General features: G+C 35.1%; 2 protein-coding genes across 2 annotated transcripts; one reads left to right on the top strand and one right to left on the bottom strand.

The window, feature by feature from the left end:
• Positions 1–11,713: 11,713 nt before the first annotated feature.
• FBS4 (F-box family protein) lies at positions 11,714–14,485 on the top strand. The gene is made up of 6 exons (XM_089612123.1): positions 11,714–11,844; positions 11,968–12,059; positions 12,368–12,765; positions 13,401–13,475; positions 13,568–13,677; positions 13,775–14,485. The coding sequence occupies exons 3-6, from the start codon at positions 12,424–12,426 to the stop codon at positions 14,037–14,039; spliced, it is 792 nt and encodes a 263-aa protein (XP_089468249.1). The 5' UTR covers positions 11,714–11,844; positions 11,968–12,059; positions 12,368–12,423; the 3' UTR covers positions 14,040–14,485.
• A 1,788-nt stretch (positions 14,486–16,273) lies between these two features.
• LOC149399753 (thaumatin-like protein 1b) lies at positions 16,274–18,555 on the bottom strand. The gene is made up of 3 exons (XM_089611015.1): positions 18,420–18,555; positions 17,699–18,248; positions 16,274–16,609 (listed from the first exon to the last, which is right to left on the bottom strand). The coding sequence occupies exons 1-3, from the start codon at positions 18,490–18,492 to the stop codon at positions 16,399–16,401; spliced, it is 834 nt and encodes a 277-aa protein (XP_089467141.1). The 5' UTR covers positions 18,493–18,555; the 3' UTR covers positions 16,274–16,398.
• Positions 18,556–18,742: the final 187 nt, after the last annotated feature.

Raw genomic sequence — 18,742 nt, 5'->3', positions numbered from 1 at the left:
ACTCGGCTTAGACAAAATAATCCCGTAACAGTAGCCTTCCAGTTTCTTAGTATTTTAGTAAAAATGGTAAGGAACTATTTCAGTTTGATTTCGCTGCAACTCAACTGTGTTCATTTTTACCTTATTCATTCCTCGGATTCGGCCCGAGAAGTAATTTTGTTCATTATAGAACGTTTTATTTTCTTCCTCAACTTTAGGCCGAGAAGAGATTCGCTTGAATCTTTTAAAACAAATATTTTTGTTAACGGTGTCATTTTGCTTTTATCGAGAGTGAATCGTATCGAGAGTGAATCGTTGCGGTTCTTACCCGAAATTTCATTCGTGTATGCTCATACTTTTTGAGTTAACACTTATTATTCTTATGAAAGTTCATTTAGGTCCGTGCTCTTGACTTATGAGCAAAGACTAAGATTTTAGAAAATTTCTTTTATGTTGTTCTCATACCGAGCCGAGTAGAAGGTACCGAGGCCGAGAACAAACTTGAAATTTTATTAATGTCTTTTTGCTCTTAACTTATGAGCAAAGACTATGATTTTAAAAATTTTATTTTATTTTGTTCTCATACCGAGCCGAGTAGAAGGTACCGAGGCCGAGAACAAATTGAAAATTTATTAATGTCTTTTTGCTCTTAACTTATGAGCAAAGACTATGATTTTAAAAATTTTATTTTATTTTGTTCTCATACCGAGCCGAGTAGAAGGTACCGAGGCCGAGAACAAATTGAAAATTTATTAATGTCTTTTTGCTCTTAACTTATGAGCAAAGACTATGATTTTAAAAAAAATTATTTTTATTTTGTTCTCATACCGAGCCGAGTAGAAGGTACCGAGGCCGAGAACAAACTTGAAATTTTATTAATGTCTTTTTGCTCTTAACTTATGAGCAAAGACTATGACTTTAAAAAATTTATTTTTTGTTTGTTCTCATACCGAGCCGAGTAGAAGGTACCGAGGCCGAGAACAAACTTTAAATGTCTTTTTGCTCTTAACTTATGAGCAAAGACTATGATTTTAGAAAAAATTATTTTTATTTTGTTCTCATACCGAGCCGAGTAGAAGGTACCGAGGCCGAGAACAAACTTGAAATTTATTAATGTCTTTTTGCTCTTAACTTATGAGCAAAGACTATGATTTTAAAAAAAATTATTTTTATTTTGTTCTCATACCGAGCCGAGTAGAAGGTACCGAGGCCGAGAACAAACTTGAAATTTTATTAATGTCTTTTTGCTCTTAACTTATGAGCAAAGACTATGACTTTAAAAAATTTATTTTTTGTTTGTTCTCATACCGAGCCGAGTAGAAGGTACCGAGGCCGAGAACAAACTTTAAATGTCTTTTTGCTCTTAACTTATGAGCAAAGACTAAATTATTTTGTTTGTTCTCATACCGAGCTGAGTAGAAGGTACCGAGGCCGAGAACAAACTTGAAATTTTATTAATGTCTTTTTGCTCTTAACTTATGAGCAAAGACTTTGACTTTTGAAAATTTCTTTTATGTTGTTCTCGTACCGAGCCGAGTAGAAGGTACCGAGGCCGAGAACAAACTTGAAATTTTATTAATGTCTTTTTGCTCTTAACTTATGAGCAAAGACTATGACTTTTGAAAATTTCTTTTTATTTTGTTCTCATACCGAGCCGAGTAGAAGGTACCGAGGCCGAGTATAAGGTACCGAGGCCGAGAACAAACTTGAAATTTTATTAATGTCTTTTTGCTCTTAACTTATGAGCAAAGACTATGACTTTTGAAAATTTCTTTTTATTTTGTTTTCATACCGAGCCGAGTAGAAGGTACCGAGGCCGAGTATAAGGTACCGAGGCCGAGTATAAGGTACCGAGGCCGAGAACAAACTTGAAATTTTATTAATGTCTTTTTGCTCTTAACTTATGAGCAACGACTATTATTTTAGAAAATTTCTTTTATTTTGTTCTCATACCGAGCCGAGTAGAAGGTACCGAGGCCGAGAACAAACTTGAAATTTCATTTAGCGAGATCTATCCCGTCCATACCTACAAGTTATAGAAACATATATCTAGACTATTGTAAATTAATGAAAATATATTTAAAATAGTACCTTTTTATGCGTTTTTCGTGGGTTAGAGCATGTGCTCGGACCCTCTTCTCGACATCCATATCCATGCTCCTTATTTTTATAAGTTGCATTTGTTTTGATGTTATGGCCATCTAGCCATTTTAATGTGTTAGATGCCCTTAAATTATGCTATATTAAAGCCTTCCAGCCTTTCGGTGCGTGTTAGGCATTTTTTGTTTTTTCTAGTCATCCAAGCATCTAGACGTGCTAGAAACCATTTTTTGTCGTTTTCGACGGAGAGACAATGTTTCGACGGACCCTAATGTTCTCGATGATTTTTCACGAAGAGATGTTGATCTAAACACGGTCTACGATGTTCAAAAAGTACTTGCCTTTAATCTCAACGCTATCCCCTCCTTCTAGCGCCAAAATGTTGACATACAAAAATGGTACAACAATTGTCCTGCGAGGAACACTAGGGTCCGAGTAGGGAGCCCCGACCACACATAGGTTCCAGGTAGGATTTTCTCTATATACAGACGAATCTAGTACAAGAGAGCAGGGGTGACCGTGCTCTTGATGAGCTGCCTACGTACCCGCGTTTGCGGGATCAGGTCATGACGTAGTTCAAGAATGTGGATGAGGGTGCTTTTGGATAGGTGAGATTTCCGGCGTATACTCCTCTTCCTTTCTTTGTTGATTTGCTTCCCTTTTATAGAGTTGAGTTTGGAGATAATGGGGAGTTCAAACCCATGATCTAGAAGTTACTTTGTAACTTCCCCATTATCCTTGTGAGTGGGTGGTTATCATGCATAACCGCTTGGTAGTTATTTTTATTAGAGTAACCATCGAGTACGTGTTCTCAGGTGGTTTTAAATAATGATATGACCACATTTTTTTAGTCTTCCGACGAGGGTCCGACCACATACTCGGAGGGTCCGACCACATGGGTCCGAGCACAAGGGTCCGAGTACATTCTTGACCTTGCTAATTTTATGTGTAACATATATATATATATATATATATATATATATATATATAATATAACACTACAGACATTAGTTTTGGCTATTTAACTCAAAAAAGTTTTTGTTTTCTATTTTTTAATTTTTATAGTTGTACTGAAAAATTATTTTGCAGTTGTTTTAAAAAAACTGTTTGGTTTCATTTTTGTTTTTGAGAAATTGAAAAAACTGAAAAACTGTTTGGTACAATTTTCATTTTTGTTTTTGAAGGAGAAAGATGAGAGAAGAGAATAATTTTTTTTTACAAAATACTTTTTATTTGTTTTCAGTTTTTTTTACTATTTAACAAAACAATTTCAAAATTTTTGAAACCAAACGCAACTTTCACTTTTTGTTTTCAATTTTTTTTATCTCAAAAAATCAAAAACACTTTTTGGAATGAAAAGCAAACACTCTTACACTCCCTTAAGTACTTCTCAAAAGTTCACGGGCATACAATTGTACCACGACACATATGTTATATACCAAATTCCTGTAGTGGAAATACAGTTATATTTGTCCACTAACCTTAACCAGATTTATAGTATTAATTTGTATATCCTAAAGATATTAATATTTGTAATTTTTTAATTTATTTATATGCTCGACATACGTGTACATATGCAAAATAGACCACTATTGTGCTGTGCATGTGATTTGGTGGGTGGGGTTTTTTTTTTATAAGCTACAAAAAGAAAATAAAAAAATTACCCAGAATTCCAAGCAATATTGGCACTTAAAATAATAAACGATTCGTCAAAAACCTACCAAATTTAGTGAAACTCGCTACAGAACAAAACCCTGGTATTCACAAAAGAAAAGAAAAAGTGCGAATTTTAATTTAGCTATTATTAATATATTGTTTTTATGTACATGCAAACTTGGCATTAGGAATATAGATTTCTCTAAGTGCTCAAAGCGTGAATTTTGTTTTGTCATGTACTTTTATTGAATGGCACTACGTGTATGTCATTATCTGGCTTAATCGCATTACCATACGATACACTTTGGTTGTCATTATCTGTGCTAAAGAATATTCTTATGTTGTGTTAGCAGCATAGCTTCCGTGATCTCTGATATTATTGTATTTATAAAGTTATAATCAAACATACTAACAACAAAAAGCGAGATTCTTAGTTGTCACTGTTAATGAATAATTCAAGTCAAGAACATATCATTGGGAAAGAAACGAGATTGGAGATAATTACGGAGGTGGGGTTCGAAGATATTATGAAAGAGCAATTATATTGTTGTAAATTGTGCTAGCCCATGCATAACAAAGTAATAAATAAAGTAAATTTGGTTATTTTAATCTTTGATATTTCACGAGTCTTGCTAATTTTAGCTTTTTATTTTCAGAAGAAACAGTATGAAAGTGTGAAGTAATTAAATTGTTACTGTTAATTAAAATTATAGTTTAATTATATAAATATTAAAAAAACATAGTCAAATTTATGTTTACAATTTTATAATAGAACACATGCGTCTTACTTTAATTTGAGCTATTTTTTAATTTAAAAATAATTATACTAGAATTTTAACGTAAAAAATTTAAATGGCTACATGTGCAGTCGGCGAAGGTCCATCAATGTACCAGATAAATTTAACTTAAGGAAAGGATCATAAATTTGCATAAATATTCGATGAGCTTTAGCCTAAATGTACCAGATAAATTTTGTGAGGAACTGTATTCGGTCCTCTATATTTCAACGACGAATTCCCATGATAAGTACCTTTGAGTTTCCTAAATGATTTGGCGTAAACAATGAACAAATCATCGGTTTAATTTGTGACCACATGTTTCCAAACTCTTTAAGTGAAAACAATGATGATTTTTTTTTTCATGTATCCCATGAGTGTGATTATCCTTCGAACCTTTCTTTAAGGCGAGATATAGTGTCTCATGGCCCGGTTTTGTTTTGGTGCAATATGAGCTAACTAGCATGGATTTTTAGAAATGGGCCCAATTAACCAGAGTATGTTAGCCAAACAAGATTAAAGGTACCACAATATATTCAATGTCTCGGATCATATCGACCTCGACGCATACCCGATATTCATAATACATAGTATCTCCTTCGATTTTTTTCCATGCAAGGACCGTGTTCTCTATAGTTAGGATAATTTGTGTAATTACTACATAAGGTCAAACTATCAAGTTATTACGAGTTCTAAATCTCCATATATTAATGTGAGGTTTTGGAACATTTGACATTCAATTTTGCTCGTAGAAGTATTAAATGTTCTAATACTTGTTCTATTTACGAGCACTAATTTGAATCGACTTTCAATTTTTTAGTTTTCATTGGCTTAAAAAATGCGGACTTCCACGGTGTTCAGAGATAGGCTCTACACTTCATGATGCTCCTTGTCGCTAAATTTTGTTTTCTATTTGGTATTTCTTGGTCAAGTTTAGAATTTGACCTAATGTGTACATATTGCTTTCCCCTTTGGTGTGCTCGAAAGGACAACATCCATGTGGAAACTCCATCGCCGAGTGATCGCATTGCAAATCCAAGCCCTTGTATCTTAGAGTTTCAAAAGGCACATAGGCAAGTTGACAATTGCGGAAAAAATGTCCATGCTAGAGAAGCGACAATGGTCCCATACTTTGATGTGATATTTCAAGCTCAATATCGTTAATTTCATTTTGTCAAACGATTGGGCTTGTTGCAACTCCTCTAGTATGGTCTATGGTCTTTTCACGAAGACGCGCAACGTCTAAGAGAAATCGGGGTAGTTTGATTGTGTTGTTATGGTGTATGCGGTTAATAGCAACAAGTCATGTTTTGTCACAAATTCAATTATTACATACAATTCGCGATATACTTGTTTCCGTGCTAATTCATATATCATTTTTCTTTTCATAATTATGTTCGTTTGATAATATCCTTCTTGTATTATGGATGCTGTGATCGGTGAATTGCCGACTACTAATTTGATGAGAAAGATGATCTTTTTATAGAATAAATAAATAAAGGAAGTGGAGTATTGATATATTAAACAGGAGAGGGAAAAAAAATGCAGTCTAACAAAATAATATTCATTATGCATGCGTTGAAGTGAGAAAGTTGAAAAACTTTTGCTATATATACAAAGGTCACTCAAGTGGCGAGTCCACTATTTTTTTTTTAAAGGGTGAGTGAGTGCACTACATTTTGTGTTGGTGGCACAATATATGGGACTTGAAAATTACGGGCATAAGAAGTCAAGTTTTGGACACCACACAGAAAAAGCCAATCTTTAACGAGTGTATACCTAATATAGATAAGTCCTGGATATTTATATATATATATATATATATTTATGTTGTCTTGTACTGATCATTCACTCAAGTCTAACCAACTCTAAAAATGTGGTCCTTTCACTCACCACCCTTGCTTGTTCTATTATATTATGCCTATGTTATCGTGTTTGGACATTGGAGTTTTATCCTTCTTTCATTCTGTAGTCTTTCTAACTTTCAATCCGTTTTTACTTTGATCTTATGGTGTGAAATTGTGGGTCTAAAATGTTTTGTAGGCTAATTTGTTTTATATACAATTTTTTTTTTTTGGCATAGAACCGTTTGAGATAATTCAGATTGTTATATTGAAAAATATCTAATATATGAAGAGATTAGATGACAAGAAGCATAGATTGGGGAGAGGTTTGGTTGGTCTCTCTCCACGTGTCTGCAGGCTTTTATCCAGTTTTAATGAGTGTGTGCCATGTTTTTTCCAATCTCTCTATCTTCCTATTTCTACTCCCTTTTTATTTGAAGGGGAGCGAAAATAATATCTTATTATTTAATATCAGCTTATGTGAAGGGGAAAAAAAAGAGAGAGACGATCTTTGACGGTAGGGACGTTAAAGATCTCCTCTGCCATTATTAACAAACCTGGTTCAGAGGTTGGAAGCTCGTCCTTCCGATAAGCTCAACCTCGGCCGATGGAAATCCGAGTTCCGTGAGCACGGAAGTGCCGTCTTGAAGGCTCGGAAATTTTCCGTCCGTTTTGACTCGAAAATAATATCTTATTATTTAATATCAGCTTATGTGTTATGTTTCATTGAAAAAAAAAAGTATTTGTTTCCATAATGGTTTATACTAATCTGATTGACTTTTTGTTACTGTAAGTCTTTAACTATACATATGACTGGTTGAATTCTATTAATAATCATATAAAAGAAATGCAGGACCAGGCAGTTCAACATGAAGAAATTGTCAAATATAGGATAACTTTCTAAACATACCTTAAATCATATCTGGAATTTTATTTTTAAAAAAAATTATATCTGGAATTACAGTCACGTAACCAAGGAAAAGTAGGGGAAAAAAAGTATTAAGCAACAAGCAAAACTGCAGTCACAATTTGACAGTGAGTTTTGAGAAGGTTTGGCACCAGTCATGGAACATATGACAAGGCACAAAAAAGACCATGTACTTTGGACGATGAACCTTAAAGGAAAGTTCCAATTAACTTGAAAGACTTTTCAGACTATTTCATACAACGAAGCGAAAATCGAGTCCTCTCAATGGCATCCCTAGTGTCACCTCAAGCTCTTGCGACATGTTTGCTTCGCCACAAGATCAGCGTTTTCCTTGTCAAGCTTATCGAAGTCTGGTCGTAAAGCACCGACATTCTCGTTTCCCTTGGTCAATTCCTCTTCCAATCCTTTTAAAACCCCGCGAACCTCCACGACCCGAGCTTCAAGTTTGGCCATGTCTTGTCTAGCTTTAGAAAGGACAGTTTCAGAGTTCTCCAAGGCCTATGCAGCTTCGACTCGCCGAGAGTCGAGATCCTTCCAAAGGAAAACTGTCCCAGTCAAGCCTCCGCTTCTTTCGAGCTCTTTCTTCGCTTGCGAAGAGAGGCATTGGTGCCGAATGAAGTCCTCGAAATCCGCGTTGAACAAGCTCAGCGACGCGGACACGGAATTTAACTTGTCGATCATACCCTCGACATCCACGCCATTTTCGCAAGTTGTGAGCTCGGTGATCAGAATAGTCCTCACCGACGCGGCTAATGAGCAATAATTCTCAGCCTCTGCTCAACGAGGCTCCAACAGTGGATAAGCAATAACCTATAAACATAGGAATTCATTAATAGAAAAATAATTCGAAATAGTCATTTGAAAATAGTCAAATTTTACGAATCAATTAATAGTAAAATAACCGGTGTTAATTTTTAGGAAAATAACCAAAATGTTACATTGACCTATAGATATAAGCGCCATTTAGCACGTTAAGAAAATATATAATGATAGGGTTAAAAAAGACACCGACTCCTCTTACTTGCGCATTTTATAAACTAGACATATATTGATTATTTTTCGAATTTCAGTTTCAAGGCTATTTAGCTAGAATACAACAAAATCTGACTAACTTTGTCATGATAAAAAAATGGCTATAAACAACAATATTGAAAATATTAAATCTCATAAGTATAATTAGCTTTCACTAAGATATAAGATATTTCCGGAAAGAAAATTGTATTAAAAAAGAAAAAAAGTGGCATGTGGTTTAAGCTATTAATTTCGCCGAGTCGGATCGACCCTTTTCTTCAAGTCCTAGATAAGCCTAGACCCGTCCTAAACCCTCTATAATCAGACGATCGGATCGGAGCTTAAATTGGGCCTAAAAAAGCCCATATTAATAATCATTACCAAAACTAATAAATTACACCATATCATAAATAATCAAAATAAAAAACTTTTAGTATTACAAAATTATATCATATATACTAATATTTAAGTTATCGGTTAAAACCATTTTTTTTACACATAAAGAATAAATTTTGTGTAAATATTTTTAATATAAAAATGATTGAGCCCGAACTGAACCTAATAAGAGTTCGGGCCAGTATTTTTTAGGGCCCGGGGCAGGTCGTTGGGCTTGAGGCCCTATACTCCAACCCAAGCCATTCAACGGCCATGGTTAAAAGGGAAAGGCCGGCCCAAAGCCTCGAAATAAGAGGTTCGGCCAGTTTATGGCACTGCGTGTAATAATTATTTTTGATATTTTTTTTAATCCAAGGAACGTAATTTTTTGATTGACAATCCTTTTGATATATAAAATCAAAACATTAATTTTTTGGAAAATAAAAGCATAAATACCGAAATTTTTTGGTTGGATACAGTTGAATACGAGGCCCAAAGAGGTCTCAGTGCCTCCTTTTCTCGTGATCATGTTCATTGCTCAACCGGTCGATCCTAACACATATGAAGCGTTCACGTGCCTTGCCCTGACGTCTTCGCTCATATAGGCTATGTTTGGTTCAGCTTATTAAACTTGATTTTAGTTTTTTCTAAAAGTTAAATCATACTTAAGTGTTTGGTAAAATTGTTTTTTCTAAAAACTAAAAAGTGTTTTTGAATATTTTAACTAAAAAACCAAAAGCTACAATTTGTAGCTTTTATACGTAGCTTTAGTTTTTGGTTTGTAATTTCTCTCTCTTAACTTTTTTTTTTCTCTTACACTAACTTTTAATTCTAATTATCTTTACATGCTTTTATCAAATAATTTTTTTGACGTCACCAAAATTTATAATTTATTTTTTACATTCTATAGACACCCACTTTGATATATTTTTTATATAACAAAATATATCTTATTATTATTGTTAATTACATTTTATATAAATAATTATACTTATAAATATTAATATATATTTTACCAAACACTAAATCAGCTTTTGTTAACAGCTACAGCTATTTTACAATAGTTTACCAAACACTCATCTGTTTTTTAAAACAACAATTTTTTCGTACAGCTATTTTAAAATCACTTTTTTAAAAAGCAAAGCTATGCCAAACACAGCCATAATATAGCCTGAGCATGACTTTGCGAACCAACCAAAAAATAATGCAAACAAAAATGAAAATAATTAATAAATAAAAATTGTCGAGATTATTGCATATGCATACGAGATCTGTTAAAATTAACATACCACTCCTTCTTGATAATGAGCGTCGGGGTTCATAGCTTGGAGACACCGTTGTAAAGTGGACCACTCTTGCACTCCCATTAAGTTTTGGTCGACCGGAAAACCAATAATTGACATTTTTTGATGAACTAATTTACAACTGCTGGCTACTTCCTTGAAGAGTTTACGACTATATATATAATAGTAATAAAAACTATATTATAAATAATAAAATTTAATTTATCGGTTAAAATCACTATTTTACACATGAAGAATAAAGTTGTAAAATAATATTTTATTTAATAGAGAAAGGTTGGGACCGAACTCGGCCTAATGATAGTCCGGGCCGAAATGATTTTGGACATATTAAAAGAATATAATTTTTTGATTGATAACCCTTTTGAAAATATAAAGTTCATATATAAATTTTTTGGAAAAGTAACAACATAAATACCTAAAATTTATGGCTTAATACAGTTGAATACATATATATATATATTTTTGCGTGGATAAATAACCTATTATTTACTTTCAATGTCACCGTCACTAACAAGCTCAAATCAACAGTCTAAATTTAACAGATATTTAATTATTCCATTTTAATTGTAGTCTAATTATAGAAAACACCAACCATTAAAAATATAAACAAAAACTTTAATTGATGACCTATAAAACAGTTAAACAAATAAAATGAACATCATCAGAACATAGAACATAACAACGTCTATTTGAAATTAGAAAATAATTGAGAGAAAAGAAAATGATAATCTATTGTATTTTTCTAAATGATAGCCGTTGACACTTAGCATTAACATAAAACATTTCGTTTTTAAAGTAATTAACTGCAAACTGGGGCTCCTAGATCCGTGTGATTATTTCGGTCTATTTTCATATTTTTTTATTTTCCCAAAAGTTTTGGGTTAGGCTTAGGGTCTTAATCTTTAGGCACGATTCAGGCCTTTTGAATCTCGGACCCGTGCTTCTAATAAATGGGCTTAGGTTGTGTCTTAAGCCCAGGCCATGACTTATCCCATATTCTCACATTACGTGGTATTTGTATTTTATTTTTCTAATTTTTTTTTTGTCTTTCTAGAACGTTTTGTTTTGTCGTTCCTTCATAATTCATTCATTCACTCGCTCGGACTCACAGACTCACTCAACAAGTCTCTCATATCACGAAACGTTAAATTCTGTCATGCCTTGACTAAATACCCATCTCATTAACAACAAATAGGCGTCTCGCACGTGTCATTAATACTGGCACAAAGGCTTAGCCCGTACTTTCACTTCACCACATTAAAACCCATCATGAGAAGTGCCTCATCAGTGGGTCCCACACTCAGCTCCACAAGGTTATGGGAACCTAACACCAGTAACAAAATTCCGAAAATACCACCCACTTTCTCTAAATTGCGTACCAAAATTGTAAAATGAAGAGGATAACTATGTCATTGTGACCTTCGAGTATCTCCCTCCTAAAATCCTCTAAATTTGCTTTCGATTTTCCCTCCCAAATCTTTTCTATTATTTTCAAATTAAATAAAAACGACAATAAATTAGGATACTCCCGAATCCAATGACAACGAAATCTACGCCGTTGGATGTGGCCCAGTGACGTCACCTGTGGGGACATATGTATCGCTTCAACGAATCGATGACCGCCGCGTCAGCACCCAGCTAGATCATTAATTTCTCTCTCTACGGTTTCATTTTCTTTTTGTGGACTTTTTATGTTCTTTTAAAATTATTAAACTGTTCCCAAAATTTTTTGGCGGGCAATTATGTGAATTTAAAATAAATTGGGGGAAAAAAGGAGAAAAACCCTAGTCGTCCCTTCTCTCTCTCTCTCTCTCTCTCTATAGGCTTTTCTCTTCCTGTTTCGGTGTTCGAAGCTTGAAGTCGCTCTCGAGGTTCGTGCTTTTCTATTCTACGGTTTTTCTTTGTCATCATTTCCGATTAAAGTACCTGAAGATTTCCATTTGTGGTTTTCTGGACCTTTTTCATTTTTCTATTTGGTTATGGTGGTTTTGTAGGTACTTGGACTCTCTTTCATCCTTTTATTATTGCGCAGTCGACTTGAACTGTGATTGGGAGTTGATTTGCGATTAGTTACAATGCGTTTCAGGTAATGCTCGTGCTTAAGTTCAATTAGAAGCTTACAATTGTTCAGAAGTTTCAGGTAATGCGACTTAGGTTTGGTAATTTTCTGTTCCGAATAGTTAAAACTCTCTTTAGGGCTTATGTGAAGTTTAATTAGGCATAATCCAAGTTCAAATTTTATTTTCTTCCATGCATTGGATTGCTTTATCTTGGCTTTTCATTTTCAATAAGTATTTAGGTTTTTTTTAGCTAATCTGCTGAGTGCTACTGTTGAATTTTTCTCTTTATAGAAGAAGGTTCATTATAATTTCTGACATGAAATTCATGTATTAGGTCAAAATAGAGGATTCTATTCGGTTATTTAAGGCTATTGATTCTGAGAGGAGATAATGGGGAAAGTCTCCCCCAAACAGAGGAACCGGAAACAGAAAAAACGGTTTCGTGGGTCAAGCAAGTTCCTGAAGCCTGGTGCTCTTGCTCGGCTTCGACACACCAAGCTGTCAGTTTCGAAGGCTTGTACCGATCTCGGCAGGAAAAGGGTCGCTGTATCAGATGCTGAGAAGACTGACAGCGAAGAGGTTCTGGAAGAGAAGGTTACCGAAAGAAGCCCTTTGATGTTATCGCCGGTCAACTTATTCAAACAGAGCAGTCTTTTTGGAACTCCGAAGACTCCTCGGATTGAGGAGTGTGATTCAGAGTCTCGGCTTGAGTCCCTACCCATGGATTTACTGGTATATACTTCTGTTTATTTTACTTAGTTTTGTAGGATAAATAATATCCCTGCTTTTTACTGGCCATTTGTATATTTTGGAAGTTTCATTAGTATTGGCATGATGGATCATTTATGCTGGCTGCTTAGTTGATACAATAAAATAAGCTCAGTTGCAATTAGGTATGTGGTTTATGGTTCTTAATGGGATACAACTACTAAAGAGAGCAGTGAAAAGAGCGAGTAATAGCCAATTGTTGTAAAATTCGTCTTAGCGTATTTGACATTAAACAAGATACGGAGTGATTTGGTATATTATATTCCCGTTGGTTGGGTATAACAGCTGAGCAGGAATACTAACAAAGAATCTCTGTTTTTGGAAAGTAGTTCCAAGTAAGAAACAAATTGATTGATGGTTTTGTGGCAACAGTCCCATATTTACTCTGCAGTATTACGTGGCCAATTATAGGCTACTTTTCATCTGTTTGACATTACTAGGATTGGATTATTAATTTTAATTTAAGATTCTGATCTGTATGTTTAATTTATATCAACTCATCCTAAGATTACCATGTAAACACAACGTGCATATATTATTATATCAGTATATACGTGATTCCTGATGTCTTTTTTTTTTTGGGTTCCCCTATAATTTAGGTAAAAGTATTATGTCACTTGCATCATGATCAACTGAAGGCAGTATTTCACGTCTCTCAAAGAATCAGAAAAGCTGTGAGCACCATTTTCTCTCTCTGTTCTTCTATTGAAATAATTTATATTTCTACAACACGGAGCACATTCTCATGCATATAAACTCAAATCAGGTCGTGATAGCGAGGCAGTTCTACTTTAATTATACCACCCCGGATCGTTCTCGGCAGGAGATGTTGAGAACGATGACTCCTCGGCCAACAGATCATTGGCCTTTTCTAAGGCACGAATCCATAACCATTTGTCTTTGTTTTCTATTGAGAATTGTTGAGACCTACTCCAAAACCCTTAACCTCAAATTTTTATTGCATTTTTTATAGCAGCAAGGTTGACGGAAAGGGAATTTATTTGCCGAGCCCTCGAGCCCCAAAGGCCCCGAGGCAAGGTCCTCGACCACCTTCTCGCCTGAAATCTTCGGAGATGCGTCAAGTCGCAGCTGTTCTGTTTCAGGAGTCATCTCTTCCGGCGAGATGCATGGTTCCTTCTGTGCTTGCAAAGCCGCTTTGTAAATCGTTGGCCTCGAATAGAGTTCTGTTCTACGAGGACGAGCTCTGCCAAGCTGTTGCGCAGAATAAGCTTAGGTGATAAGTTCTTGTTCCCTCTGGTTCTTTGTGTATATATATAATATTATATATAGTAGCTTGATGCAGTTTTGTACCATTTCCGGGGAAGCGTTTGAGTAGTTTTATAGGGTATATGAGACTTTTCAGGGGTTTTTAATTAGAGTGAAAGAGATTTGAGAGATCATGTTTTGTTGAATAAGACAGCTCAGTCTGGCTATTGTATATGTTCTATATATGTTGTGAATTGGCAGTTTCTATAGCCATACTTTTGTTATTCTTGGGAACTTTTTCACTGTAGAATGTCCTAACGCAGTGATTAAGCAAGGGTTTAGGGTTTGATTTTAAGACAGGTTTAGCATTTTTTTTTGCCGCTGAGTTTTTGCACTCTTCAAAGAGACTAGTAATGAGTTGCAATATAAGATGGTCAGGATTCGGTGGAAATGTTATAGAAAGCCCTCTTTACGGTTATATATATCTTGTTTTATAGTCCAATAAATTTTTACATAAGGTCGACACTTTTTTTTTCTTTTCTTAATTTAAGTACATGTTTCTTAATTTATGACCGTATTTCTCGACAAATATATCTATGCCAAAGTTTTGACAAGAGGATTACTCATGAGTCATGAAGCCTATCAATACTATACCATGATTAATAATTAATATAGTGAAATTGGTAAACTTATCAATTTATCAAACCAAGTAGTTACACTTACAATTGTAAATCCATAGTCTATGAAATGTAGTTAGATGCCAAATTTTTGGGTAAACCTTAAAACCGTCTATATATCATGATACATCATTGATACCCCGGAATGTTACAGCACTCAAAATTATCCTATTGATCAAGTGGCAATATTGATAAAGTGATAGTGACATACATTTTTTTTCGTACAACTTAGTATTTGTACTGTGAGTTATTATGGAATGAGAGAAAAAATATACTCTGTAAAAAAATATTTTTTTTTCTCACAAATCAAGGCTAATCAAGCTTTATTATATTTTCGTTTCTTAAAGTGTCCAAGAGCTTTGATAAACCAATTATCATGCTCTTCACTTAGTAAAAGGAAAATGCCACCGACCAACTACACGATTCAAGGATCTTTTGAAACTCTTGAACCTTTTCCAAACCTTCCTCGAGCCCTTTAAAATTTTGAAGAGTGATTTCTCATTCCAAAATACGATTCAAAGATTCTTCTGAAGCTTTCCGATGTTTTGAACCTTGTCTTAAACTTTCTTGAGCCATGTGAAATCTCGAAGAATGATTTAGGGTCTATCCAAGACTAGACACATGACAATTTCAAGCACACGTATCCACAAATATTAGATTAAAAAAGGCTTAACAATATGTATACCAACACTCTTAAGGTAAAGTAAAGCTATAGCTTAGTTCTAGCATGGAAAACACGATTATTAGATAACATCACATCACTCACGTCCTCACACCACACACAAACAACACGAGTTTGAGGCAGATTCAGTTCAGCTACTAGGGATTGACGTACTGTCTGACACTGCAGTAGCTAAACTTCTGGACTCTGCTTCATTAGAATAATAGAAGATTGTATTGAAAAACTCAAATAAGAGAACTCTGATTCAGCTCAACGTGCTCTAGTCTAGTTAAGTCTAATTGACAAAATCAAATTGAACCAACAAGGGGTTGTAATAACTTGATAAATAGAGAGAAAGGGTTATGGGTTCCTTATGTTATGTGATGAAATTTTGCTCTTTGTAGAACACAATAACACATCACATAGAGAGAGAGAGAGAGAGAGAGAGAGAGAGAGATAGAGAGAGAGAGAGAGAGAGAGAGAGAAATGTCTTGTGCACTTTTTGCTAGCATTCTATGTGCATGCTCAGGATTGTATTAGAGCTTGAGTTTCAAGGTGTCTCAAAGAAATTCACCTGCCCTGGGTTTCAAACTTGGACTAAATCCCTCTTTCCCGTTTCTTAAATTAATGATTATTTAATTGACATTTAAAAGCCTTCCCAATCCATTTAAATGCATTTTCTCTACGTTGGTTGTGGCTGTGGAGAGCGAGGAAATGAAATATTGCGGAAGTGATTAGTTAGTTGGAATGTTCGTTATATTTCAGTCACCTGATTGAACGTTGATTCGTTTAAATTTCACTATTTACATTTCCATGCGTGTGTGTATCTGCTAATATTGGAACATCGAACAGCTAAATATTAAAAACACGGGCTTTCTTATTCATGGACAGAATATGATAATTGAAGACGCCAGAATATGACCCAACAAACAATAACAACGAGTGGGTCTATGGTACACCATATATATAACAATGAATGGGTCGACGACAAGGTAACATTGGTCACAAACAACAGAGGATTTTAAAAATATGTATATTTTATTTTCATCTCATTTAGCGGTTTCCGGAGTTCGATTTGAAGGTAAAGCAGTGCACAATTGTAACACCGTTGCAACACCCGCCACCGTTTCCACGTTTCTTAATGATCCACCATATCACGGCTGTGACTGTACCAGCGCCTCCGAGACCACCCAGGCCTTTTAACCACGCAGATCCACTCTCAATCCCTTGACTTTTCTGTATCCTGCTGTACTGGTTGTTCACACTAATATATAAGGAGAGACTTGTATGAGTTCCAAATACACATCACAAAAATCAATCATATTTAATTGACAAGTTCTAAACCTGTAACACTTATTTCCATCTCAATTTAAAGTACCAAACCGTAATATAAATTACATGACAATAAGCTCTTTAAAAAACTATGAAATGAAATATACAATTTCATAATTTATAAATCTCTTAAATGTTTCAAATATTTAAAATAATAATAAATGACTAGTACCGAAACAGAAGTGGTGTTCCGATTTGGTCGAAATTCTAACCATTTTCGAAAAATAAATATTTCGGTTTGTACCAATACTCTGGTAGGGACGAAACAAATTATTTATTCATTTTTCTTTCTCGTGGTAAACGGAAGTAATGTTCATATATGTTCTATTATTAAGAGTTGTATACAAATGACTAATAAAATAATAAAGAGGCCATGGATAAGTTAGCCCCTGTTTGGTTAACTTTTCTAAACCTGTTTTCTAATTTTAAATTCTAGAAAACAGTTTTAGAAAACTTGTTTGCTTATGAATTTAGAAAATAGATTTATAATTATGTTTCTGTTTTCTTTGAAATTTGTTTAGAAAACAGAGAAAAATGAAAATTTGTTTTCTATTTTATCTCTCTTGTATTTTAAAACAATTGAATGGAAAACATAACCAAACAACTTTTAAAATATTCTAAAACGTAATTTTAAATTTTTTTTAAAATTTAAAAATTAGTCAGAAAACAGAATTTAAAAACAGAAAGCGAGTTAAGAAAACTAAACCAAATACCACCTTAATTATTGGTAACCGGGTTCTTAAAAAATTAATATAGTTTGGTTAAAAAATTGAAAGAGCTAGGAATTCCAAGGGGTTGGGATTTGGAGAACAAAATTCTGAGGGGTCAAATTTAGAAAAATTATATAAATTTGGGGTAAATTTATAGAGTAAAAGTTACAATTTTCAAAAGTTTAGGAATTATTAGACCCCTGTGCCTCTACGTAGCTCCGACTTGTCACGACAGTGACGAAAATTGTTTTTGATGATTTATCAACACACATGTGTAAAGAATGTTGCTTAATCAATTAGCGATAGCTTACGTGTATGGGATTTCTGAAAAATGGATTTGGTAGGATGCGGCGGAACAAGCCGACGTCGGAGAAACGGCGACTGAGAATTCGCTCTTGCATCCCTGGACCGGATCCGAACCCGAGCACCCAGTCGGGCTGCACCGGGTCCCGATTCCGCCCACCGGATCCACGACCACCGCCATGTTGAACCCCGTCGCCGCGCTCACGTTAAACTCGTAGTACTCTCTGTCGCCGGAAACGGCCATGAAGTGAGCGACCGTGGTTCCCGGCGGCGGGGCATGGGTCCCGCGTGGACATGCCCTGCTTCCGGAGCCGCAGTCGCCGGTGCGGCAGCGGAAGGCGCCGGTAACGGCGTCTGCGGTGCAGTTAGTCCGAGCCCACACGAAGCCTGACCAGCCCAAGGGGACGAAGACTCCGACGGACTCGCCTGGGTATAGGACGAACCCCGTGGCGGCGGCCGGGAGCTCCGGCGAGTCCGGTGCTGAGACCACCGCCGTCCAAATTGGATCGGCGTTGGAGTTCTCAGACTTTATCAAGGTCCCTGCCGTGGCTGCGGTTACTACACCACGATGTGTTTGGTACTTAATTACTGGTCATAATTGGCAAACTGGACTAAAGAAAACAAAATTATTTATAAAAGTGGTTACAGTTAAGTATGACTATAGTCTATAGATATTTTCGAAATCGTTGGATACATATATTTTTATGCATTTAAAGTTCAAAAACGCACCTAAACAGAGGAGGGTGAGTAGTTTTAGATGGACCGTGAATATTCGCACGGGAAGTGTAATTGAATTTGCCATAACGTTTGTTCAAATAAGCTCACCTGGAAATACAATCATGGATAAAAGAAACTATTAGTATACCCAGTCGCCGAAGCTTCCAGCATATGAAAAAAATAAAAAGTAAGAAAATGAACTTCTTTTGAGGCAGGGAAAGAGCTGTGGAACTCATTTGATTGGGAAGAAGATGAGATCAAGGGTTCAAATATCATCTCGCGGCAAAGAAAAAAAAAATTAACTAACTGCGTTTTTGGGCCTGTCACAAGCCCAA

The sequence above is a fragment of the Urtica dioica genome, chromosome 4 (assembly GCF_054948205.1).
Source record: "Urtica dioica subsp. dioica isolate 48M chromosome 4, U.dioica_male_clone48M_v1_H2, whole genome shotgun sequence".
Classification (NCBI taxonomy): Eukaryota; Viridiplantae; Streptophyta; class Magnoliopsida; order Rosales; family Urticaceae; genus Urtica; species Urtica dioica.
The sequence above is the reverse complement of the archived record's forward strand: the minus strand, read 5'-3'. Positions and strand labels throughout refer to the sequence as shown.

What these genes read in the sequence shown, in the direction of transcription:
- FBS4 (XM_089612123.1), top strand. Translation starts at nt 12,424, where the DNA reads ATGGGGAAAGTCTCCCCCAAACAGAGGAACCGGAAACAGAAAAAACGG. An exon ending in CCCTACCCATGGATTTACTG is followed by an intron (nt 12,766 to 13,400) that starts GTATATACTTCT and finishes CCTATAATTTAG; the next exon opens with GTAAAAGTATTATGTCACTT. An exon ending in GATCATTGGCCTTTTCTAAG is followed by an intron (nt 13,678 to 13,774) that starts GCACGAATCCAT and finishes CATTTTTTATAG; the next exon opens with CAGCAAGGTTGACGGAAAGG.
- LOC149399753 (XM_089611015.1), bottom strand. Translation starts at nt 18,492, where the DNA reads ATGGCAAATTCAATTACACTTCCCGTGCGAATATTCACGGTCCATCTA. An exon ending in ACTCACCCTCCTCTGTTTAG is followed by an intron (nt 18,249 to 18,419) that starts GTGCGTTTTTGA and finishes ATCGTGGTGTAG; the next exon opens with TAACCGCAGCCACGGCAGGG. An exon ending in TTTTCAGAAATCCCATACAC is followed by an intron (nt 16,610 to 17,698) that starts GTAAGCTATCGC and finishes CTTATATATTAG; the next exon opens with TGTGAACAACCAGTACAGCA.